This window comes from Malus domestica, chromosome 17, assembly GCF_042453785.1.
Source record: "Malus domestica chromosome 17, GDT2T_hap1".
Classification (NCBI taxonomy): domain Eukaryota; kingdom Viridiplantae; phylum Streptophyta; class Magnoliopsida; order Rosales; family Rosaceae; genus Malus; species Malus domestica.
In genome coordinates, this window is record NC_091677.1 from 30,251,381 (window position 1) to 30,277,587 (window position 26,207).

Genomic DNA, 26,207 nt, shown 5'->3' on the forward strand with positions numbered 1-26,207 from the left:
GTGTGGGTTAAGGAATCCCAAGTGCAGCTATCTGGATGGCGTTCAATCGCACACATGATTAGGGGAAGAAACTCCTGTGAATACATAACCAATAAAAAAAAAAAAAAATAATCCTTCTATTAAAGGATCAATTTAAAGATCCTTATGTAGAAAACTTCAATAGAATATGATGTCCATACATACAATAGATTATAACAATACACACACACACACATATATATAATATATATGTACATATGTTTATTAGGAAAAGTAAAAGAAGCAAACCTCCCGATGGTTGATCAAAACATAAGGAACAATCTTCGGCAAAGCATCAGCAAGGATCTGAATGGTTTCTAGGTCCTGTAAAATATGAGCATAACTTTAAAAAGGAATAGAAGGGAAGGGCAGTTCCAAAGCTTCTAAAAAATCACTTTATGTTCTATTATTCAACATTTAGATGGATGTCCCATCCAAAAAGAAAAGAAAAAGGGATGTGCGAGGGTAGATACCAAAAGAAAAGAAAAACATTTCTGATCCTGACCTCCTATAAAGGCAGTGATGCAATAAAAGAAATGTAAAAGAAACTTGCCCCTTTCTCAGAAACATTTTCAGGACTAAGATTCTCTGACGTTAGATGTAGGCTGCTGCCTAATGATGGTTCATCATTTTGTTTGGAGACGCTATCACCATTCACCAAGGTACTACTATCACTTAAAACACCGACAGAGACCTCATGTGAAACTTCCTTCGGTTTAACTGTGTTATCATGAAAACTTTGAGCAGCCAGAGACTGATCTTCTTCCTTTTCTACAACTCTCGATTCTACATCACTGGTGGGATTACACTTTTATCTTCTTCAACGACAACGACCTTTTCTTCCATTTGCACAGACTCTTTCAAAATTGGTGGTCTCTAAAAAATCATGAGCTTTTGTGTTTTTTGGATTTTAAACTTTCTAGTTCCATCTGCAATGATTTAATTTCTTCCTTGTAACTTCCCAAGGACAGAGGTTGGATTTGATCAGCATCAGCAGCTCCCATATTCCTTCGAGAACGATATCCTTCAATGTGCATTTTCAATGCAGTGACTTCAGCTCTACAATCATTGAGCTCCTTTCTCTGGTGTTCCAAGGACTGCTTCAAATCTTGTACCTGAAATAAAGGGTGTATTATTTTCTTACAAATGATTTTTCATTAGATAACATCTCCATGCAGTGTAGTAAAGGGACTTACAAGGTCCTTCTGAAGAGCTTCCAATGATTTGCCTAGTGTACTTATTTGGCCTTCAGCCAAATCTTTGTTTTTCAGTAAGGATAGCTTTTCAAGATGTAGACTCTCATTTTCTTTAGATAACGACTCATTTTCTCAGAGCATGGAAAATTTCTCTTGAATATAGCAAAGTATTTATGTTGAGTTTAGAAAAAGAAAAAAAAATCCTACATTGTAGTAGAACTTGCAATGTTTCAGTAATTAACTAATTAACGTCAAGTCTTGAGCCGAGAAAGTACTCATCCATAACAAGTGTTGCTGCAAAAAAAAGCAGAAACTAAGGAAAAGCACGGTGCACATTGAGAAATATGCACGTGTTGACTTTTCTTCTCCTCTGGCTCCACTTGTGATTTTTATTGTTTGGGCTTATCTGCTACAACTAGCCAAATTACTGAAGTACAAGCGTTTCCCAACAAGAAAAGACATACAGATTTTAACGGCCTCAAAAACTAGATCGTGTCGGTTCATCCAACTTCCACCAAAAGGATCACGTACGAAGCTGTTTAGGTTGTTGTTGAAAAAGGGCCTAAGGGCCTAACAACCATGCTGTTGCACTAACAACCATAGTTTATAGTTCAACAGTTGCTATATTAACGGCTCGTTTCATATCTAAAATTAGATTGAAATAGATACACCACTAAATTAAGGTAAAAATTTATGTCCACCTAAAATGTAAAAGATCAATTACTCATAAAGAAAACTGATGAGTTTCAATCTCTCCATAAATGTCGGATTACAAAGATGAATTTCCTTCATAACTAATCCTCTCTAATTCCCTCCAAATAAAAATATAACTACAGTTTCATTTTATTTTTTTAATTATCCGAGTAGAAATTGCTTTCACAAAATCCATCCACAAAGGACATATATGGGGTCCGGAAGGGTGACTCAAAAACATCTAGGAAGTAGTCTTACTTCGGTCACAAACATAAGGGGCATTGCAGATACAAGCAGGTTTGGCCAAGCTTAGCTAAGGACCATCAAAAGAAAGCAAACACAACCCAAATTCACATAGATCAGCAAATCCCAACCTCCACCACTGTCACGAGCATGCAATTAGCGTCCTTCAATCATTGTCATTGTAGCTTCATTTGTGGGGAAAATATTCGAAGGCTGTGGTTGAGGATGAGTGACTGAGTTTTGGATTGTGAATAGAGGCTGCTTAGGTTCTGGACCACCAATTACAGTTGTGGAACCATTTAGCATAAAAATTACATCCGGCATGCTCGGCCTATCCGTTGGATTGTCCTGTACACAAAGCAACCCAATATGCACACATTTCATTACTTCTGGAGCCGAATATGAGTCAGCCGCCAACATTTCATCTACCAACTCCAATTCCCTGCCTTCCTTCCATAACTGCCATGCATAGGCTAGTAAGCCTAGCTGTCGATCAAAGATATAGAAGGCGGTATTCTTCTTGCTGCTAATAATCTCCAATACCAAGACCCCAAAGCTGTAAATATCAGATTTTTGAGAAAATATTCCACCCATGGCATACTCTGGAGACATATATCCACTGCGTGAACATGAAACTCATTAGTATATATGTCGCTGAAATACGTGCCTGGTTTCTGCCTTTTAAGAACAACTTTACCAAAAATATATCTAATGTGAACGATGCAACTAATTAGCAGTTTTTATCCAAACCAGGAGGAGTCGGTTAAGAGTTCATGAATCATGAATCATGATGCAATGCTAACCATTAGAACTTTGGTTGCATATGACATGTTCAAGAATATACAGGAAAGGCATGAATCTTACCGTGTTCCCACAACTCTCTGAGTATTTTCTAAATTCTGTGTCCCTTCAACCGAACGTGACAATCCAAAATCTGAAATTTTTGGGTTCATTTTCTCATCCAAGAGAATGTTGCTCACTTTTAGATCTCTATGTATTACCTTCAAATAGGAATCATGATGGAGATAAACAAGCCCTCTAGCAACACCTTGAATAATATTGAAACGTGTACCCCAATCAAGCACTGCTCTTCTCATCGAATCTGATCATCAAATAATAGATCAATACACCGACTAGAATGTAAAGATAAGAAACTGCAGTAAAGTGCAAGTGAAACTAACCGAAAAGAAAAGTATCCAAGCTTTTGTTTGGCATGAGCTCATAAATCAATAACTTCTCGTCCTCTTTAACGCAGCAACCCATGATCCTGACCAGATTTTTGTGTTGGAGATTGGAGATCAACAACATTTCATTCTTGAACTCTACTACACCTTGCCCTGAGGTACTGGATAGTCTTTTTACTGCTATTTCCTTCCCTTCTGCTAGCTTACCCTATACAAAGTCCACAAATAAATCACTGCATTCATGTCTCTCTGTATCTATCGTAAAAATAATAATAATAGTAATTACCCTATAAACTGGACCAAATCCTCCTTGCCCAAGTTTGTTTTCTGTGCTGAAATTGTCCGTAGCAACTAATATGCTATCAAATCCATAGATCCGTAGCTCAGACAGATCATGTTTTCCTCCTATATATTCTTGTAGGATGTCCCTTGTTAATTTGATGCGTCCTGATTTTGCAATTATAAACATCGAACACTGAATCCAAGTGAAACAACCAACAAAGTTTTGAGAGAGATGATGTGCCAATGCATTATATTAATCCAACACCTCGATCTCTTTCACTTAATTACCTTTTTGCTTAGCTCTCATCCTGCACAAACCGAACACTATGGCACCCAATACACCGATAAAACAAACAACTGTAAGGCTCACAATTAACTTTATTGGCATTCCTTTACCTGAAAAATTTATAAAACAAAAACAAGATGAGATATATAGAAAAAGAAAAGTTACGGCTTGATAATTAGAGTTGTTCAAGGCTTCAAATACTTTTGAACCAAAAAATAGGCTTCAAGCACTAGTATCATTAGTTCATCCGCTGGTTCTGCGCGTGCTAGGTGAATATAAACATCTACGCCATCAGAGGGAAACTTCTCCACATGAATGAGGTGTTTGGACCAGACCAAACACCGTGTTTTATAAACACTTACGCTTGGTAAGAACAATTATTTAGGCGCACTGTCTTGCAGTCAGCGGATGTGCTGTCATAATCCAAAGACACAAACTCATGAGAATCTGGTACTTTGAACCCTACCAGCTTCAGAAACCCATCATCATCATCATTTTCTTTTCCTCTCAACGTGACTAACTTATTTGTCTCTCTCACAAAACGATTTGGTTTCCCACACACACCCTCCCGCCAATTTCCTCTGCTCCATTTCCCGTCTGAATTGGGTACAAACCTGTTGAATCCCACATCGGCTAGAGGGAAAGAAGAAAAGCAATTTAAATAGAATTATCTCACTCTAACTAATATTGAAGTTTTTTGTGATAAAACTTTGCACCTGATGGATTGGGCACTTGGTAGAGTGGGGACGGTGTTGGTAGAGTGAGTCCCTCAGCCCCTTGACCTGAAAAATTCAACAAACCCTTTCAAGCACTTGCAGATTGGTGATCCAGAAGCTTTGCAAACTCCAAAAGGTCCACATGTTCCATAATTGTCACATTCTTTTTATTGAAAATATAACTTTAGCCCTTAAAATTTAATTTTCTCTACATAAAACCCGACATAGGTTTTTTACTTGAATAAAACCTATTGACAAGATTCCATATCAACAAATTCATTAATTATGTTTGACTTCACACATTTAAAGCCTAAAATACCCCTATTTGAATTTTTTTTATTTTATTGATAAACCCTATTTGGATGTTTGATGTACATAATTAATGGCTCAGCCCCTTGACCTGAAAAATTCAACAAACCCTTTCAAGCACTTGCAGATTGGTGATCCAGAAGCTTTGCAAACTCCAAAAGGTCCACATGTTCCATAGTTGTCACATTCTTTTTACTGAAAATATAACTTTAGCCCTTAAAATTTAATTTTCTCTACATAAAACCCGACATAGATTTTTTACTTGAATAAAACCTATTGACTAGATTCCATATCAACAAATTCATTAATTATGTTTGACTTCACACATTTAAAGCCTAAAATACCCCTATTTGAATTTTTTTTTTATTGATAAACCCTATTTGGATGTTTGATGTACATAATTAATGGCATGCATATTGTAAGGAAAAATTAATGATTTTACAAAAAAAAAAAAAAAAACACTAACGTTATAAATTCATTGCCTAATATATAATAACATAAAACATGTCTAATATATGTTATTATACATGCTTAATTAAGTCAATAAAATTATATTTTACATATTAATTTGGATAAATTATTTCACATACACATATATACATATACATATACATGTACATGTACATATACATATACATATACATATACATATACATATACATATATATATATGTACAAATGCCTGATATATTTAAAATTCATGTAAAATAATTGACCTACAAAAAATAAAAACATTTGATTCAAATAGTGCACCTACTATTAAAATTTTAAAATGTTAGATTGCTTAAAAAAAAATTTACCCAAGATATGTAAAATACATGAAAAATAATTTACCTACATAATAACAAACCCAATATATGCAAAATACAACTAAAATAATTTACCTACATAATAAAATGTGTCAAATATATATATATATATATATATATATATATGATATTGATACATACAAAATAAAATACCTACATAACAAATGAATGCTATTTGATTCAAAATTAATTTACTTACAAAATAAAGCAAGGTTATTTGATTCGAAGTTAATTTACCTATTATTTGTACATATCTTATAATAATAAAATGTGTCAAATATATGTAATAATATATGAACAATAAGTTACCTACAAAAATAAAAGAATGTTATTTGATTCATTATTAATTTACCTACAAAATATATATTATTTGCTAATCATAAATTTACATATATAGGTAAGACGTATAGTAGTACATATTGGTAAATTATATATATATTGAACTTATGATAGTACTATATACTTTTGACGTATGTGTGTCTATATATATGTGTGTGTGTGTGTGTGTGTATGTTGGGGTAATAGTATGTGCAATAATTATTTGTTCATTATAATTAAGGTGAGTAATAACATTTATTGATTTGATTTGAATATTGTGGCACAAGTTGTAAATATTTTGTAATAATAGGTCAATTACTTTTTTACTTGGTAATCTATTTCAAATTTAGGTTTTATTTGGATGTTTAGAATTAGGTGGGTTTTTATCTAGGGAATAAGAGTTGCAAGGTCTACATCTAAAGAATCCTTCTTTTTATTGTGGCTGCGAGTAGACATACCATATGGGCAGAATGTAATGATGTAGTCAGGTCCGCCATTGCAGGATAAATAAGCATAGTTATAAGCTATAGGGCACTGCTGCTCAAGGATCTGAGAGTACTCTGTGGGTTGACATGTATCATTCGACGCAGTGCAGCAGTACTTCGGCTCGTTGAATGCCATGCAAGCGCTTTTGCAACTGATGACACTCCCATCAACCGCTTTCACTTGTAACTCAGCCGGGCATGCTGCGTTAACATTCGCATCGCAAGTCGAGGCCATGCACTCGCTGGTGCCGCCTTGTGGGGCGACGGAAATGGGTAAGTTGAAGCCGTCAACAAGAGTAACATCGTACAAATCTTGTCCCCATTTTTCTGAGATTTTAATTTCTACTACAGTTGCTGGTGGAGCTGCGCTTGTGCCGTTGCATGCGACTTGGCCAGAGCCACAGTCTGCAGTTTCACAAGAGAATTTTCCAGCGGCATCTGTGGAGCATCTGGTTCGGCCCCAGAAGCGACCGGACCATGGGGATGGAGCGTCCACTGACCGGTTAGCTTTGGATGCTAATTCGAACCCGGTGAGTGATAATTGAGGTTTTTGGTCACCGGTTGGGGTTCCTGGCCAGACAGTGTTGGGGCAGTTGTTTGTGAAAGTGATTTTGGCTGCATGTGCACCTGAATTTATATTCAACATAAAACTAGATGTAAGAATATTGAAATCTAAATACAATTGTAAAATATATCAAATTAGAAATAAATAAAGGGTAATGCTAGCGAGACTAAATTTGTTGGCAAAATTTGTAAATTAAATGATGTGTCACTAATATGAATCAACACGTTTATTAACGCTTAAGTAATAAACCAATCATCAACTTCCATGTTCTTTAGTTCCAAAATTTTGTCTACAAATTTAGTCTCCCTAGCATTCCCCATAAATAAATAACTGATTTGAAATCATTTTAAGAACTTTTTCATAACTAATTAGTAATTTTATTATAAATATACTTTGATGATGATTTATCTATTCTCATGATCTCATCACTGCATTGGCCGGCTCACTTTTATGTATCCGCATTACTCATCATCGATCGTTATTCTCTTTTAGACTCCTTACCGTCGCTTTTAACGTTGTTACAATGTAAAGCGTAATAAGGGTAATATTGTAAACAAGTCTACTCAAGATCGTTGAGTTTGTTATAAAGTAGTTGTAACAGTTTTGTAATTACTTAGTGATTAGTTAGACAAGATATAATTAGTTGTTAATACAAGTGAGTTAGTCACTAGTATATATACACCAACATGTAATCTTATTCCTTATTTCTCGCCCGTGCCTAACGAGCTTTCGATCCTCCCTTCTTCCGCTTCCCGCTTGTCTTCCTCTTTGAAGCTCCAAACCCTAAAAATCCAACCATGGCGACCCCTGGATCTCCCTCCTTTAAATCTGTTTCTCAAATTCATCATGCTCCTATGAATTCTTGCCCTAATTCCTCAACTCCTTAGGCAATTTCTTCGATTACGATCCAGAATATTAGATCTATGGTTCCAATTAAGCTCACCACAATGAACTATCTCACATGAAGTGCATTGTTTGCTTCGATCTTTCGCCGATATAATCTCACTGGAATTATTGACGGCACGATGACTGCTCCGCCCAAATTTCTTCTTGATTCGTTTGGAAATCGCACCTCTACTCTTAATCCTCAGTATGTGACATGGTTTGAAAATGATCAAAACATTTTGATCTGGATCATTTCTACACTCTCAAATTCCCTCATCCCATACACTGTTGGAGTCAACCCTTCTCTAATATTTGCATCCGGCAGGCATGCATATTATAGACTAATACGAAACAAAATAGAAAAAAAATTAATAAGAAGTTTGTATAATAATACCTGAGAAGAAGAGGATGGCCATGGTGAGGCCGAGAAGGGAAGCTACTTGGCTCTTCATCATCGTCGTTGAATATATCTTAATTGCCTGCTTGTTGCTAATTAGCTTGAACTTATGATTTCATGATAAACTTAGGTGCCAAGCCAAGGGGGGCTGTACATAGGCTTGTAGCTTGCCCAACCTGTCTGATCTTTTGCATGAGTAGTAATTGCGGGTCTAAGTTCAACGCTGACTATTAAAACGAACGCGCAAACTAATAAAGTAATAATAAATAGACAAGGAATAGTATTTGGTCTTGGACTGGTTTAGGTATCATCATTGACCTACAATGACTAACAAATTCAGTTTTAATCCGTAAAACTAACCACCGTTTAATAATTAATTCGTTTTTTTATTTTTATTTTTATATTTTTGTGTTAAAAATAGGAAAAAAAAAACATAGAAGAAATGAGGGATATAGAAAGAAGGGGATGATGAGAGACATACTTTCTTTAATGGGAGTATAACGTATTGTCACGTAGTTTTAATCACTGATCCCATACCATGTAAATGGTTTGTCGACACATTTTCATATAATGATAAAATGAATGAACAAAATAGAGTTATATTCAAATGATATGGATAATGAGTTGAGTTGATTGATCATACAGTTTGGTTAACTAACTAGTACTAAGATTTAGTAATATTTTTCTCTAATTGAGAGATCTTATATTCGAATGATATGGATAACGAGCACATATTGTATTTGTTTCAGTCCAATACGTAATTAGTATCTGACCCAATGTATGATCTAACCCAATACCAATTTCCATTTTAAAGTAGAATATATCGTTGTTACAGCTGTTTGATTGGCAGTGCATGCCTACTAGTTAATCAACATGATCCATAAGTTACGCATCCTATATGAGTGATGGCGAAGCCAGAACAAGAGAATTGATAAAGTGCCATGGGAGATCAACTAGAAGGTTGACCAGTAGTCGCATGATTTTGAATTTGGACAAACAAGCCACACAGATAACTGAGGTTGCGCCATGTGTATAGACTTGAAGCGTGATAGACTGGGCGGGCTGCCGTGAAGGACGGGAGAAATAATATATATGTACATATGAAAAGTTAAAAGAAGCAAACCTCCCGATGGTTGATCAAAACATATGGAACAATCTTCGGCAAAGCATCAGCAAGGATCTGAATGGTCTCTAGGCCCGGTAAAATATAAGCATAACTTTAGAAAAGGAATAGAAGGGAAAGGCAGTTCCAAAGCTTCTAAAAAATCATTCTATGTTCTATTATTCAAAATTTAGATGGGTATCCCATCCAAAACGAAAAGAAAAAGGGATGTGCCACCGTAGATATCAAAAGAAGAGCCAACCCTGGAAGAAAAAAAAACATGTCTAATCCGGTCCTCCTATAAAGGCATTGATGCAATAAAAGAAATGTAGAAGAAACTTGCCATTTGTTGGATATTTGTCAACAATCTGTGATAATTTATATATGCTAATAAATAATAAATGCAATAAGAATTAACAGAATATAAACTAGAATACGAATTATAAAAACAGACAACTTGAAGATCGAGGCTTGTGTACCGCAATGTCCTTGAAACAGAAATTTCGTTCCTACTCTGTGTTTGTAGTTCTATGGACGTCTGCTTTACCAGGATTCAACGATCAAGTTAAAATTCCAGCACCGAAAATTTTAACTTCTGGCGAATTTAGTGTGGTTCTCTCAGTAAGAAGGTTTAGGAATGTAGAGGATAAAGTTGATTATTTTCTGTGTTCTAAATGCCATGCAAATGGATGTATATATAGCAGATGGATGCCTGTTTGCAACAGGTATGAGAATGGAGTGTGACTGTTGGGAGACATCTCTTCAAAGGGATGCTTTGCTCTGTGTTCAGAAAGAACTCTCAGACTTCATCTGAAATGATGAGTCTTTTCATAAAAAATAATTAATTAATTAAATTCGAATTTAATTAAAAATATTTAATTAAATCCGAAAAATAATTAATTAAATAATTTAATTATTAGAGCCCGAGTTCAAGGCCCATCTTTTGATAATTAATTATATATTAATTACTAATTAATTAATACACCCCAAAGCCTATATTAATTACCAATTAATTAATACATCCCAAAGCCCAACTTCAAAGGTGAGCCCAATTTTAGTCTCCAGATCTATTACTCCAATCACTTTTTATAAAAGACAAAACCTTATAAAGTGATAAAATCTTTTAGGAATGACCAATGTGAGACAAAGAAATTTTTACTCAAACTACTCAAAGTTCCAACAATACCCCACATTTGAGTTGAAATTTCATTCAAACTCCAACACCCTTTTCTCGGAAACATTTTCAGGACTAAGATTCTCTGACGTTAGATGTAGGCTCCTGCCTAATGATGGTTCATCATTTTGTTTGGAGACGCTATCACCAGTCACCAAGGTACTACTATGACTTAAAACACCGACAGAGACCTCATGTGAAACTTCCTTCGGTTCAACTGTGTTATCATGAAAACTTTGAGCAGCCAGAGACTGATCTTCCTTTTCCACAACTCTCGATTCTACATCAACTGGTGGGATTACACTTTTATCTTCATCGACGGCAATGACCTTTTCTTCCATTTGCACAGACTCTTTTTCAAAATTGGTGGTCTCTGAAAAATCATGAGCTTTTGTGGTTTTGGATTTTAAACTTTCTAGTTCCATCTGCAATGATATAATTTCTTCCTTATCTTTCCAAGGACAGAGATTGGATTTGATCAGCATCAGCACCTCCCATATTCCTTCCAGAACGATATACAATGCAGTGACTTCAGCTCTACAATCATTGAGCTCCTTTCTCTGGTGTTCCAACTTCCACCAAACTGATCACGTACGAAGCTATTTAGGTTGTAGTTGAAAAAGGGCCTAAGGGCCTAACAACCATAGTTTAGGCAACCATGCTGTTGCACTAACCACCATAGTTTATAGTTCAACAGTCGCCATATTAAAGCCTCTTTTGATATCTAAAATTATATCGAAATGGATACACCGCTAAATTTAGGTAAAAATTTATATCCACCTAAAATGTAAAAGATCAATTACTCATAAAGAAAACTTATGAGTTTCAATCTCTCCATAATGTAGGATTACAAAGATGAATTTCCTTCATAACTAATCCTCTCTAATTCCCTCCAAATAAAAAATATAACTACAGTTTCAGCATCTTGCCGCATAAGCAAGCAGGATTGGCCAAGCTTAGCTAAGCACCATCCAAAGAAAGCAAACTACAAATAATACGAAGTGACTACAAATCCTAGCAAACACAACCCAAATTCACATAGATCAGCAAATCCCAATTACATTTAGCGTCCTTCATTAATCATTGTCATTGTAGCGTCATTATTCGAAGGCTGTGGTTGAGGATGAGAGACTGAGTTTTGGATTGTGAATAGAGGCTGTTTAGGTTGTGGACCACCAATTACATTTGTGGAACCATTTAGCATAAAAATTACATCCGGCATGCTCGGCCTATCCGTCGGATTGTCCTGTACACAAAGCAGCCCTATATGCACACATTTCATTACTTCTGGAGCCGAATATGAATCAGCCGCCAACATTTCATCTACCAACTCCAATTCCCTGCCTTCCTTCCATAACTGCCATGCATAGGCTAGTAAGCCTAGCTGTCGATCATAGATAAAGAAGGCAGTATTCTTCTTGCTGCTAATAATCTCCAATACCAAGACCCCAAAGCTATAGACATCAGATTTTTGAGAAAATATTCCACCCATGGCATACTCTGGAGATATATATCCACTGCGCGAACATGAAACTCATTAGTATATATATCGCTGAAATAAGTGCTTGGTTTCTGCCTTTTAAGAACAACATTACCAAAACTATATCTAATGTGAACGATGCAACTAATTAGCAGTTTTTATCCAAAACAGGAGTCGGTTAAGAGTTCATGAATCATGATGCAATGCTAACCATTAGAACTTTGGTTGCGTATGACATGTTCAAGAATATATAGGAAAGGCATGAATCTTACCGCGTTCCCACAATTCTCTGAGTATTTTCTAAATTCTGTGTCCCTTCAACCACACGTGCCAATCCAAAATCTGAAATTTTTGGGTTCATTTTCTCATCCAAGAGAATGTTGCTCACTTTTAGATCTCTATGTATTACCTTCAAATAGGAATCATGATGGAGATAAACAAGCCCTCTAGCAACACCTTGAATAATATTGAAACGTGTACCCCAATCAAGCACTGCTCTTCTCGTCGAATCTGATCATCAAATAATCAATCAATACACCGGCTAGAATGTAAAGATAAGAAACTGCAGTAAAGTGCAAGTGAAACTAACCGAAAAGAAAAGTATCCAAGCTTTTGTTTGGCATGAACTCATAAATCAGTAACTTCTCGTCCTCTTTAACGCAGCAACCCATGATTCTGACAAGATTTTTGTGTTGGAGATTGGAGATCAACAACATTTCATTCTTGAACTCTACTACACCTTGTCCTGAGGTACTGGATAGTCTTTTTACCGCTATTTCCTTCCCTTCTGCTAGCTTACCCTACACAAAGTCGACAAATGAATCACAGCATTCATGTCTGGCTCTCTGTATCTATCATAAAAATAAGGGTAAATTACACAAAACTACCACAATTATAGGTTGCACCACAATTTCATACTTCATATTTTAAACGTTACAATGTCATACCTCATCTTACGAATTAATTGCAATGTTAAACCTCCATTAACCACTCTTTCAAATTAACCGTTGATAACGTGGCAAATATAGGACCCATATCTTACTGACGTGGCAGTCAATTGTGCCACTTAGATAAATACTAAATTATAAAATTAATTATTTTAAAATGAACATAAATTTTTAATCAAAAAAATATATAAAAAGAGTGGGTCCACCCCTTCAATCCTACCACCCATCTGATGCTGCGCTGCTTCTAAATCACCATCTCTCCCCACCCTCCGCCGCCTATGGGAGGCAAAGGCAAAGGGAAAAACAAAGGGGATTGCAGCAGATGCGAGGGAACTCGTCAGGGTTGGTGGACGCCCAGGTATCGATGTCGTCGGAGCCGATGTAGGTGCAGCGTCGCCAGACCCAGCGCATACAGCCCAACACCATCACCGACAACGCTTTTTGACTGATGTTGGGTTTTTGCCAGAATTAAAGATCGAAGATTTTTGAAATGAAAATTGCAGAGTCTCCATCTTTGGCAATTGCAGAGTCTTCCTTGATAGAGAGAGATGGAGAAGAGAAGAATGGGGGAAGAGAGAGAAAGTAGGAGAGGAAAGGGAAGAAGTTTAACAGGATGAGGATGAAAGGGACTGTGCACATTTCGCTCGTATCTTCTGCAATCATATCATCCTAAACCAAATCCAAAAAATCATACCATCCCCAACCAAACCCAGAAAATCACCGAACAGACCATATCAAAGTTTTCTGAAAAAGAACAAGAAAATCACCCAAAAAAAACAAAGAGAAGTTCAAAAAAATACATAAAAGAGGGATAACATGCGCTCCATTAAAGAGAAGCAAAAAAATCAAATACCATCCCATTTCAAACCCAAACCCATAAATCTATTTCCAAGTTCCAAACCAAATAAGGCCAACAAAAATATCAAATCAGTCCACATCCCCACCCTCCCATGTCTCCTCCACATTTTCTTTCCAGCCAATTTCGCCCTCACCTCACTCTCTTCCCGGCCCACCACTCATAGATCCGACCCACCCACCACGGCATGAGGGGATTTCACGGGGTATGGGGTTTCAATGACAGTGGAAACGGAGAGAAAGAAGAAGGCGCGCGGGAGGTGGAGTGGTCGAAGGTGGGGATCGAGGGTGTCGGAGTGAAAGTGGAAACGAAGGTGGGGATGTAGGGCCAAATTGATTTTTTCTTTTTTTTTTTAATAAATTTCTTATTAGTTTCAAATACTATAAATAATAACAATTTTTTATTAGTTTCTTGTTCTCTTGGCACCAACTTAATATCCATATCAGCAAAAATATGTGCCTTAGAATTAATATGTCAGCATTTAACAGAAAAATTGACAAAAAAGTTGACGGATAGCTGAAATTACAATGAATACGAAGTTGATGTATAACATTGCAATGTTTAAAAAATAAGATATAAGTTTGTTATGTGACTCAAAGTTAAAGGAGTACAGTGTAATTTATCCTAAAAATAATAATAATAGTAATTACCTTATAAACTGGACCAAATCCTCCTTGCCCAAGTTTGTTTTCTGTGCTGAAATTGTCCGTAGCAACTAATATGGTTTCAAAATCATAGATCAGTAGCTCATCATGTTTTCCTCCTATATATTCTTGTAGGGTGTCCCTTGTTAATTTGATTTCTCCTGATTTTGCAAATATAAATATCGAACAATGAATCCAAGTGAAACAACTAACAAAGTTTTGAGAGATAATATGCTAATGCATTATATTAATCCAACACCTCGATCTCTTTCACTTAATTACCTTTTTGCTTAGCTCTCATCCTGCACAAACCGAACACTATGGCACCCAATACACCGATAAAACAAACAACTGTAAGGCTCACAATTAACTTTATTGGCTTTCCTTTACCTGAAAAATTTACACTACAAAAACAAGCATGAGATATATAGAAAAAGAAAAGTTACTGCTTGATAATTAGAGTTTTCCAAGGCTTCAAGCACTTTTGAACAAGAAAAAAAGGCTTCAAGCACTAGTATCATTAGTTCATCTGCTAGTTCTGTGCGTGCTAGGCCAATATAAACCTCTACGCCGTCAGAGGGAAACTCCTGCATATGAATGAGGTGTTTGGACCAGACCAAACACCTTGTTTTATAAAAAAATGCATATGCTTGGTAAGAACAATTATTTAGGCGCACTGTCTTGCAGTCGGCGGATGTGCTGTCAGAATCCAAAGACACAAACTCATGAGAATCTGGTACTTTGAACCCTACCAGCTTCAGAAACCCATCATCATCATCTTCTTTTCCTCTCAATGTGACTGACTTATTTGTCTCTCTCACAAAACAATTTGGTTTCACTCACACACCCTCCCGTCCAGTTTCCTCTGCTCCATTTCCCGTCTGACTTGGGTACAAACATGTTGAATCCCACATCGGCTAGAGGGAAAGAAGAAAAGCAATTTAAATAAAATTACCCCACTCTAGCTAATACTGAGGCTTTTTGTGATAAATTTCACACCTGACGGATTGGGCAAGTGGTAAAGTGGGAACAGTATCAGTGTTGGTAGAGTGAGGCCCTTGGCCAGTCGAATTAAAGAATTCAACATGGTATAAGAGCCAAGGGACGGGCTTGTACCACCACGTGATTGGGTGGGTTCCCATTGACCCCGTGCGATGGGGGAGTCCTGACTTGGCTCCACGTGGTTGTCGATGTGTGGATCTCCACGTGTGACCCACAAAATGGGGTCTCACGCGCTGAGATGTGTTGAATCCCACATTGGCCAGAGGGAAAGAAAAAAAACAATTTAAATAGAATTAGCCCACTATAACTAATATGCACCTGATGGATTGGACATGTGGTAAAGTGGTGGGGTCTCACGCGCTGAGATGTGTTGAATCCCACATTGGCCAGAGGGAAAGAAAAAAAACAATTTAAATAGAATTAGCCCACTATAACTAATATGCACCTGATGGATTGGACATGTGGTAAAGTGGTGACGGTGTTGGTGGAGTGGGGCCCTCGGTCCGCCAACCTGAAAAATTCAACAAAAGCCTTTCAAGCACTTCAACAAAATGGGGTCTCACGTGTGGGGGCGTGTTAAATCCCACATCGGCTAGAGAGAGGGAAAGAAGAAAAACAATTTAAATAGAATTAGCCCACTCTAGCTAATACTAAGGCCTTTTGTGATAAAACTTCGCACCTGATGAATTGGGCATGTTGTAAACTGGGGACGGTGTTGGTGAAGTGGAACCCTCGGCCAGTCGACCTGAAAAATTCAACAAAACCCTTTCAAGCACTTGCAGATTGATGATCCAGAAGCTTTGCAAACTCCAAAAGGTCCACAGCTCCATAATTGTCACATTCTTTATATTGTGGTTGGGAGTAGACATACCATCTAGGCAGAATATAATGACGTAGTCAGGTTCGCCACTACAGGTGAATGTGCTGTTTTTATCATCATAAGCGTAGCTATAAGCTTGAGGGCACTGCTTCTCAAAGATCTCAGAGTACTCAGTGGGAGGACATGTCCTCGGCTGATCATTCGGCGGAGTGCAGCAGTACTTCGGCTCGCCGTATGCCACACAAGCGCTTTTGCAACTGATGACACTCTTATCAGCCGCTTTCACTTGTAACTCAGTCGGGCATGCCGCGTTAACATTCGCAGGGCAAGTCGAGGCCATGCACTCGCCGGTGCCGCCTTGTGGGGCGACAAATATGGGCAAGTTAAAACCGTCAACAAGGCTAACATCGTAAAAATCTTGACCCCCATTTTCTGCGATTGTGATTTCTACTAAAGTTGCTGGTGGAACTGGGGTTGTGCCGTTGCATGCAACCTGGCCAGAGCCACAGTCTGCAGTTTCACAACTGAATTTTCCAGCGGCATTTGTGGCGCATCTGGTTCGGGCCCAGAAACGACCAGACCAAGAGGATGGAACGTTCACTGACCGGCTAATTTTGGATGCTAGTTCGAACCCGGTGAGTGATAATTGAGGTTTTTGGTTACCGGTTACGGTTCCTGGCCAGACAGTGTTGGGGCAGTTGTTTGTGAAAGTGATTTTCGCTGCATGTGCACCTGCATTTATATTCAACATAAAACTAGATGCTAAGAATATTGAAATCTAAATACAATTGTAAAATATATCAAATTAAAAATAAATAAAGGGTAATGGTAGGGAGACAAAATTTATAAACTAAATGATGTGTCACCAATATGAATGAACACGTTTATTAACGCTTAAGTAATAAACCAATCATCAACTTCCATGTCCTTTAGTTTCCAAAATTTTGTCTACAAATTTAGTCTCCCCAGCATTACCCATAAATAAATAAACGATTTGAAATCATATTAAGAACTTTTTCATAACTAATCAGTAATTTTATTATGGGAGACTTTGTATGCGGTCCTTAGTTATGAATATTCTTTGATTGAAATCTTGTTGGTTTTTAATTTTTGATCGAGGTCCTTGAAAATAATGTGATAATTTATTTCAATGTACGTTACTATATTTTTTAAATTAAAAATTAGAAATTTTAGTTGTTTATATAAATGAGATTTTAAATAAAAAAACATAATTTGTGGGATTAAAAATATTAAAATATAAATATACTATTGTGTGTGTGTATATATATACATGGGTACATTCATCAAAAAATAACCAAAAAATTTATTGTATCAAAATATGGGTACATTCTTCAAAATCACAAAAAAAAAAAAGATATTAGGCTTAATAACATTGGTAAATTTCTTCGATTAAACTTGACATGGATACATTTTAAAATTAAAGAAAAAAGAATGTACCCATATAAGTTTAAAAATAGATTATAAAAAAAATTGAATAGATTTTATATATAAAAAAAAGGGTACATTTTGCATATAACAAATTGATATATTTAAGAATGAGTACATTTTAAGATTAAAAAGTTTTACATGAATGGGTGCATATAATTAGCATGGGTACATTTAGCAAAATAAAAAGTACAGATAAAAAAAATATATGGGTACAAATTAAAACTGAAAAGAAAATTGGCACAAGTTAAAAAAGAATTACAAATTAAAAATGGGTACAAACTAAAACTAAAAATATATGATAAAAAATTTAGTCATAAATATAAATATACTAATTGTAACATTTTTAACATTAAATGAATATATTTAGAAATAAAAAACTATTTTATTATTGAAATAATTAATGATGTTATTAATACCCAAGGACCTTGATCAAAAATTAAAAAGTAATAGGATTTTAATCAATGGAGTAGCAAAAGGAATGATGAGAACTTAATTTCTCTTTTTATTATAAATATAATTTGATGATGATTCATCTAATCTCATGCCCTCATCACCGCATTGGCAGGGCTCACTTCCATGTATCCACATTGCTCATCATCGATCGTTATTCTCTTTTAGACTCCCTACTGTTGCTTTTAACGTTGTTACAATGTAAAGCGTAATAAGGGTAATATTGTAAACAAATCTACGCAGGACAGTTGAGATTGTTATAAGGCAGTTCTAACAGTTTTTGTAATTAGTTAGTGATTAGTTAGACAAGATGTAATTAGTTGTTAATACAAGTGAGTTAGTCACTAGTATATATACAACATGTAATCTTATTTCTTATGAAATGAAAGCATAATTTTCCTATTATGGTATCTCTCGCCCGTGCCTAACGACCTTTCTATCCTCCTTTCTTCCGCTTCCCACTTGTCTTCCTCTTTGAAGCTCCAAACCTTAGAAATCCAGCCATGGCGACCTCTGGATCTCCCTCCTTTGAATCTGCTTCTCAAATTCATCATGCTCCTATGAATTCTTGCCCTAATACTCCTCAGGCAATTTCTTCGATTACGATCCAGAATATTTGATCTATGGATCTAATTAAGCTCACCACAACGAACTATCTCACACGAAGTGTAAAACGTGAGTCAATATTCACGGAAAGGAAAAAAAGGAATGTAAATAGGGTAAATATTGGGAGTCCTTTACTAGGTAGGATATTGTATATACCCTTTATTATTTGTTTCCTTATATATCAAGGATTGTATATGTATATATTTCAAAAGAAGTAATACAAGAAATCATTCCCGTAAGATTCTTTTTGGCATCTGAGCCTGGTTGTCGTAACCCTAATCGTAAAAGGTTTTCCGCTGCTACTCTTTCTGCAAGAGTCATATCTGCTCTTGCCGTGGACAGTCGTGAAAGTTTCAGGGGCTGTTTTTTTGCCTCTCATTGTGCTGTGCCAAATTCTTTTGCTGCTGCCGTGACTTTCATTCTTGTTTGTAAGTCAAGATGGCGAATAAAGGAGATGATTCAATCTTAAAGTTGGAAGGTGGTTCCCACAAACCAACCAACAATACGGTATTGAGTCCTGTTGTTATTCAGAACGATGCATCTGCTGTACCGAGCACTGTGAAGTTGAATGGACAAATTATCCTCTTTGGTCCAAAGTATTGGAGATCCATATTGTTGGACGTGGTAGAAATGGCTTTGTGACAGGGAATACTAAGGAACCTGCTGAGGATAATGTTGAGTATGAGATGTGGGAGACAGGGAATGCAATAGTAAAAGGGTGGTTGATTAATTCCATGGAACCTGCTATCATGGGATTTTTTATTCACCTGCGTACTGCTAAAGAAGTTTGGGAGGAGGTGGCTTGGACCTATTATGATGGTTCAGATATCTCTCAAATTTATGAATTGAAGGTTAAGTCGTTCAGGCTTCGTCAAGAGAGTAGGCCGGTTGGTGTGTATTATGCTGACCTCAAGTCCGTTTGGCAGGAGCTAGATCAACGAAGACCAATTAAGATGGATTGTGCTGCTGATTTTAAGACACTTCGAGAAGAAATTCAAATTGATCGTGTGTATGCTTTTTTGGCGGGTTTGGATGACATCTTTGATAAAGTACGCAGTGATATTCTACGTACTCAACTGTTACCATCTGTCAAGGAAGTGTTTTCTATTGTTAGGCGTGAAGCACAACGACATGCCACTATGATGGGTGGGAGTAACAACCAAGGGGGGCTGCCATCCATGGCCATGGTCTCTCGACCACTTGCAACTTCCCGTCCTAATAATTCTTCTAATCAGTCTTTTAATTCTCGTTCCTTTACCCGAGAAAACAAAGATGATTTGAAGTGTACTTTATGTGGTCAAAACCGCCATACTGAAGATACATGTTTTACCAAGCATGGGGTACCTGATTGGTTTCCAAAATTTAAGAAAAAATTGTGTGCCAAGGAACGTGGAGCAGCTGGGTCCAGTGGAGGCCGTGCCTCCCTTGCCGCAGCAATACCAACATCACAGGAGGCCGGGGCTAGCTCAGGTGATCCTAGTCAAACTTTGTTGACTCGTGCTACTCCTGGTGATTCGTCCTCCAACACAAGTACTATAGGACGTGTCCTCTTAGTCTCCGAGAGTGAGCAACATACAGGTTGGATTCTTGATTCTGGTGCAACCGATCATATGACATATGATAAAAATATGTTTCAATATATGACAATGTCTCACAGGAAAAGCATAGCAACTGCCAATGGGACTCTTTGTACCCGTGTATGGCACCGGCACTGTGCAACTTTCCCCATCTCTCCCATTACATTGTTGCTTATTTGTTCCGTCTTTATCCCATCATTTATTATCAATACCACAAGTTACTGAACAATTGGATTGTGTTGTTCTAATGTATCCGTCCTTTTGTCTACTTCAGGATATTCAGACCAAGGAGATAATTGGGCGTGGCACTAAGAGAAAGGGGTTGTACTATGTGGATGACGTTGTTCCAGGCAGGGCTAATGCGGTTCGAACATCACATACTAGTAATTTGCAAGAAGTATGGTTATTACATCGTCGGTTAGGGCATGCATCTTTTGGCTATTTACAGCGTATGTTGCCTATTCTATTTAGTAGAATAAATGAATCAGACTTACATTGTGAAGTATGTATTCTTGCTCAAAGCCATCGTGCTTCGTTTCCTCCTAGTATAAATAAAAGGTCTTTGCCATTTGAACTTGTGCACTCTGATGTTTGGGGGCCTTCTCCAGTTGTTGTTTCTTCTGGATTAAAATGGTTTGTTGCATTTGTTGATGATTGCACTCGAATGACTTGGCTGTATGTGTTGAAAAATAAAAGTGATGTTGGTATGGTCTTTCGTTCTTTCTCTCATCTGATTCGGACACAATATTCATCTGTGATTAAAGTACTACGTTCTGACAATGGTGGTGAGTACATTAATTTTGAGTTGTCAGAGTTTCTTCGTGATCACGGCATCGTCCATGAAACGACTTGTCCTTATACCCCACAACAAAATGGGGTTGCTGAACGGAAAAACCGCCAAATCTTAGAAACAACACGTGCTCTTATGCTTGGAGCTTCTGTTCCTAAGGTTTTTTGGCCTGAAGCTGTCACTTATGCTGTATATGTGATTAACCGTATGCCATCTCGGGTTCTGGAATTTCAAACACCTTTTCAAGTCCTCACTCAACATGCTCCAGTAGTGTCGACTCATACTCTCACTCCTCGAGTATTTGGGTGTGTAGCTTATGTGCATATTCAGAAAATTCATCGTACAAAGTTGGATCCGTGTGCCCTATGGTGTGTGTTTGTGGGTTTCTCCCCTAACCAAAAAGGCTATAAATGTTATCACCCTGAGACTCGGCATATGTATGTAACCATGGATGTGACTTTTTCAGAATTGGAGTCTTTTTATCCTTCCGTGCATTTATCTTCAGATCACCAGGGGGAGAACACTATTGGTGATCTGGGGTGGTTAGACACTATTTCAGATAATATTAGCATCGAATCTGCTACTGAACTGGTTTCTGCTAATAAACCAGATTTTGCCGAGAGTACTGATATTGAAGTTGCAGCCGAGCATCAGGTGGTGGTTCCTACCGAGGAATCTAATATATAGGAATCTGCCGAACAGCCAAGACAGAGTTCTGCAGATCACAGTATACAATTGCAACAGTCACATGCCGAGTCTACTAATGTACTTTCTCCTCTCTCTAGCTCCAAAGTGCCACCCAATTCATCTTCTTTGAATATACCTGAGGTAAGTATTGTGAATGATTATGAAATTAATTCAAGTGATAATGTAAATGCTTATAGGTTGCCACCAAGACAAAATCGAGGTGTGCCACATGATAGATTTTCTCTAGAAGGGAAGGTGAGGTATCCAATAGCCAACTATGTCTCATGTAGTGGCCTTGCACCGGAACGCCAAACCTTGGTGAACAATATGGAGTCAATTCAAATACCAACTCGAGTGGAGGAAGCTCTAAAGGATCCAAAGTGGGCAAAAGCAATGGATGAGGAAATGTTGGCATTACAAAAAAATGATACTTGGGAGGTGATGTGTTTACCCAAGGGAAAAAGGACTGTTGGATGTCAGTGGGTGTTTACAATCAAATACAAAGCCGATGGATCGATAGACAGGTACAAAGCAAGGTTGGTAGCTAAAGGGTACACTCAAACATATGGTGTAGATTACCAAGAAACTTTCTCTCCGGTTGCCAAGATGAATACGGTATGTGTTTTGATTTCTTTAGTTGCAAATATGGACTGGCCATTAAAACAGTTTGATGTGAAAAATGCTTTTCTCCATGGAAATTTGGAGGAAGAAGTATATATGGATTTTCCTCCTAGGTATAGTGCTTATGGGAATACCAGAGTATGTCGGTTGCGTAAGTCACTTTATGGACTTAAGCAATCACCTCGTGCGTGGTTTGACAGGTTTACCCAAGTTATGAAAAAACATGGGTATCGTCAGAGTCATTCTGATCACACATTGTTTGTTAAACGGAGACAAAGTAAAGTGACAGCCTTGATTATCTATGTAGATGACATGATTATTACTGGAGATGATCATGATGAGATTTTAAGGTTGTAGAATAATCTGGCAGCAGAGTTCGAAATGAAAAACCTAGGAGACTTGAAGTATTTCCTTGGGGTTGAAGTTGCTCGATCTTCAAAAGGTATTTTCTTGTCTCAACGTAAGTATGTTCTGGATTTATTAAAAGAAATTGGTATGCTAGGGTGTAAGCCGGTAGACACTCCGATTGTTGAAAAGCATCATCTATGTTTGGATCCAAATCAGAAATCAGTTGATAAAGGGAGATATCGGAGACTTGTAGGGAGACTAATTTATTTGGCTCATACACGTCCAGATATTGCCTATGTTGTAAGTGTGGTAAGTCAATTTATGCATTCACCGAGTGTGGATCATATGACTGCTGTTATGCGTATCTTAGCATATTTGAAGTTTGCACCAGGTAAAGGAGTTCTGTATAGGAAGCACGGGCATTTGACAATTGAGGGATTCACGGATGCTGATTGGGCAGGGAATGTCAGTGATAAAAGGTCTACTTCTGGGTATTTTACTTTCGTAGGAGGGAATTTGGTTACATGGCGAAGTAAGAAATAGAAGGTAGTATCACGATCTTCAGCAGAGGCTGAGTATAGGGGCATGGCCCACGACATTTGTGAAATTCTTTGGCTTAGAAAACTTCTTTAGGGTCTTGGGTTCAAGCCAAAGGAGACCATGAAGCTATATTGTGATAACAAGTCAGCAAGAAATATAGCTGATAATCCAGTGCAGCATGATAGAACAAAACATGTGGAGGTTGATCGATATTTCATTAAAGAGAAGCTCGAGAAGAAGATTGTGTCTATACCATTTGTGAATTCGGAGGAGCAACTTGCAGATGTTCTTACTCATGCCGTATGTAGTCGTAAGTTTGATGACTCACTTATCAAGTTGGGCATGTGTGACATCTATGCACCAACTTGAAGGGGAGTGTAAAACGTGAGTCAATATTCACGGAAAGGAAAAAAAGGAATGTAAATAGGGTAAATATTGGGAGTCCTTTACTAGGTAGGATATTGTATATACCCTTTATTATTTGTTTCCTTATAGATCAAAGATTGTATATGTATATATTTCAAAAGAAGTAATACAAGAAATCATTCCCGTAAGATTCTTTTTGAAGTGCATTGTTTGCTTCTATCTTCCGCCGATACAATCTCATTGGAATTATTGACGGCACGATGACTGCTCCGCCCAAATCTCTTCTTGATTCGTCTGGAAATCGTACCTCTACTCTTAATCCTCAGTATGTGACATGGTTCGAAAATGATCCTAACATTTTGATTTGGATCAATTCTACACTCTCAAATTCTCACATTCCATACACTGTTGGAGTCAACACCTCTCTAATATTTGCATCCGGCAGGCATGCATATTATAGACTAATACGAAACAAAATAGAAAAGAAATTAATAAGAAGTTTGTATAATAATACCTGAGAAGAAGAGGATGGCCATGGTGAGGCCGAGAAGGGAATCGACTTGGCTCTTCATCATCGTCGTTGAATATATCTTAATTGCCTGCTTGTTGCTAATTAGTTTGAACTTATGATTTCATGATAAACTTAGGAGCCAAGGGGGGCTGTACATAGGCTTATAGCGTGGCCCAACCTGTTTGATCTTTTGCATGAGTGGTAATTGCGGGTCTAAGTTCGACGCTGACTATTAATACGAACGCGCAAACTAATAAAGTAATAATAAATAGACAAGGAATAGTATTTGGTCTTGGACTGGTTTAGGTATCATCATTGACCTACAATGACTAACAAATTCAGTTTTAATCCGTAAAAATTTTTATTTTTTTATTTTTGTGTTAAAAATAGGAAAAAAAAAACACATAGAAGAAATGAGGGATATAGAAAGAAGGGGATGATGAGAGACATACTTTATTTAATGGGAGTATAACGTATTGTCACACAGTTTTAAATTTAATCACTGATCCAATACCTTGTAAATGGTTTGCCGACACATTTTCATATAATGATAAAGTGAATGAACAAAATAGAGTTATATTCGAATGATATGGATAATGAGTTGAGTTGATTGATCATACAGTCTGGTTAACTAACTAGTACTAAAGCTTAGTAATATTTTTCTTTAATTGAGAGATCTTATATTCGAATGATATGAATAACGAGGGCGCATTGTATTTATTTGAGTCCAATATGTAATTAGTGGCTGACCCGATGTATGGTCTAACCCAATACCAATTTCCATTTTAAAGTAGAATATATCGTAGTTACAGCTGTTTGATGGCAGTGCATGCCTACTAGTTAATCAACATGATCCATAAGTCACGCATCCTATATGAGTGATGGCGAAGCCAGAACATGAGAATTGATAAAGTGCCATGGGAGATCAACTAGAAGGTTGACTAGTTGTCGCAGGATTTTGAATTTGGACAAACAAGCCACACAGATAACTGAGGTTGTGCCATGTGTGTAGACTTGTAGCGTGATAGACTGGGCGGGCTGCCGTGAAGGACGGGATAAATAAATTTTTTTACCACTTATATAAAATCTCGTTACGTATCACTCTTGTTTTGATCATGATGAATAATTTCCCGTGAAGGAAATGGAACAAGCACTAGAAGACTTAAGTTGTCATCTTCGATTTTCCTCATCCCATCCATTTTTAATAGTGAAACTTGGTATTACGATATAATGGTATTCCTCTTATCAGTGAGAGGTCTTAGATTCGATTTTCATCAAAAGAGGATTTCAACCTGTTGACCCTAGAAACTACAAAGCCTACGTGGCGCGCAGGCCGAGTAATCTATAAGCTAACTACGTTCTTCGGTGATTGCAGGGTGTGCCAACTCGTCGGCCGAGCTCGGCCGAGGAGTAAATTTGTTGATGTTGCGTTGGGTGCGCGGCTGACCTCTGCAACTTGCGATTGCGGCCGAGAAAGGAACACGTCTCGGCCTCTTGGGCTCTCGAACCTGAAGACAAGGTTCCTATTTTTACGAAGTTCAATATCAAATTCGGTTTTCAACGTGCCGAATGTAATCACTTGTAACACCTCACTTCGCCGAGAAGGCTGATGAGATGACCTCGACCAACAAGGATTCAGAAATCCTTCTCGACCGAGACTTGGATAGGTAATCAATCGTTCTCGCTGTAGTGTTGTTGATGCCAACGGAAGATACTGCGAGACCGACTGATTCTACGGTGACAGAGCTATCTATGCCGACTTAAGATATCACCGGTTTCTTCCACAGTGCTGTTGATGCCAACGGAAGATGTGTCAGCGAACAAGGAAAAAGAAAAATCACAAGTTGTGAG

At 37.3% G+C, this 26,207-nt stretch overlaps 2 protein-coding genes across 9 annotated transcripts; both read right to left on the reverse strand.

Moving 5' to 3' along the window:
• Positions 1–1,892: 1,892 nt before the first annotated feature.
• LOC103405759 (thaumatin-like protein 1a) lies at positions 1,893–24,566 on the reverse strand. 8 transcript variants are annotated; one of them, XM_070817410.1, is made up of 9 exons: positions 24,360–24,566; positions 16,463–17,143; positions 16,271–16,336; positions 16,037–16,102; positions 14,872–14,979; positions 14,596–14,750; positions 3,332–3,542; positions 3,015–3,252; positions 1,893–2,769 (listed from the first exon to the last, which is right to left on the reverse strand). In XM_070817410.1, the coding sequence occupies exons 1-9, from the start codon at positions 24,418–24,420 to the stop codon at positions 2,307–2,309; spliced, it is 2,049 nt and encodes a 682-aa protein (XP_070673511.1). In that variant the 5' UTR covers positions 24,421–24,566; the 3' UTR covers positions 1,893–2,306. The 8 variants fall into 8 exon arrangements, 6 of the variants coding, with proteins under 6 accessions (XP_070673511.1, XP_028953787.1, XP_028953782.1 ...); XM_029097954.2 differs by lacking the exons at positions 1,893–2,769; positions 3,015–3,252; positions 3,332–3,542 and adding exons at positions 11,523–12,179; positions 12,552–12,652; positions 12,732–12,942 and having other exon boundaries at positions 24,360–24,563; XM_029097949.2 differs by lacking the exons at positions 1,893–2,769; positions 3,015–3,252; positions 3,332–3,542 and adding exons at positions 11,523–12,179; positions 12,415–12,652; positions 12,732–12,942 and having other exon boundaries at positions 24,360–24,560.
• On the reverse strand, positions 6,266–9,818 carry LOC103405788 (thaumatin-like protein 1a). The gene is made up of 2 exons (XM_008344802.4): positions 8,384–9,818; positions 6,266–7,166 (listed from the first exon to the last, which is right to left on the reverse strand). Exons 1-2 carry the CDS (start codon positions 8,442–8,444, stop codon positions 6,442–6,444), a joined length of 786 nt encoding a protein of 261 aa, XP_008343024.3. The 5' UTR covers positions 8,445–9,818; the 3' UTR covers positions 6,266–6,441.
• Positions 24,567–26,207: the final 1,641 nt, after the last annotated feature.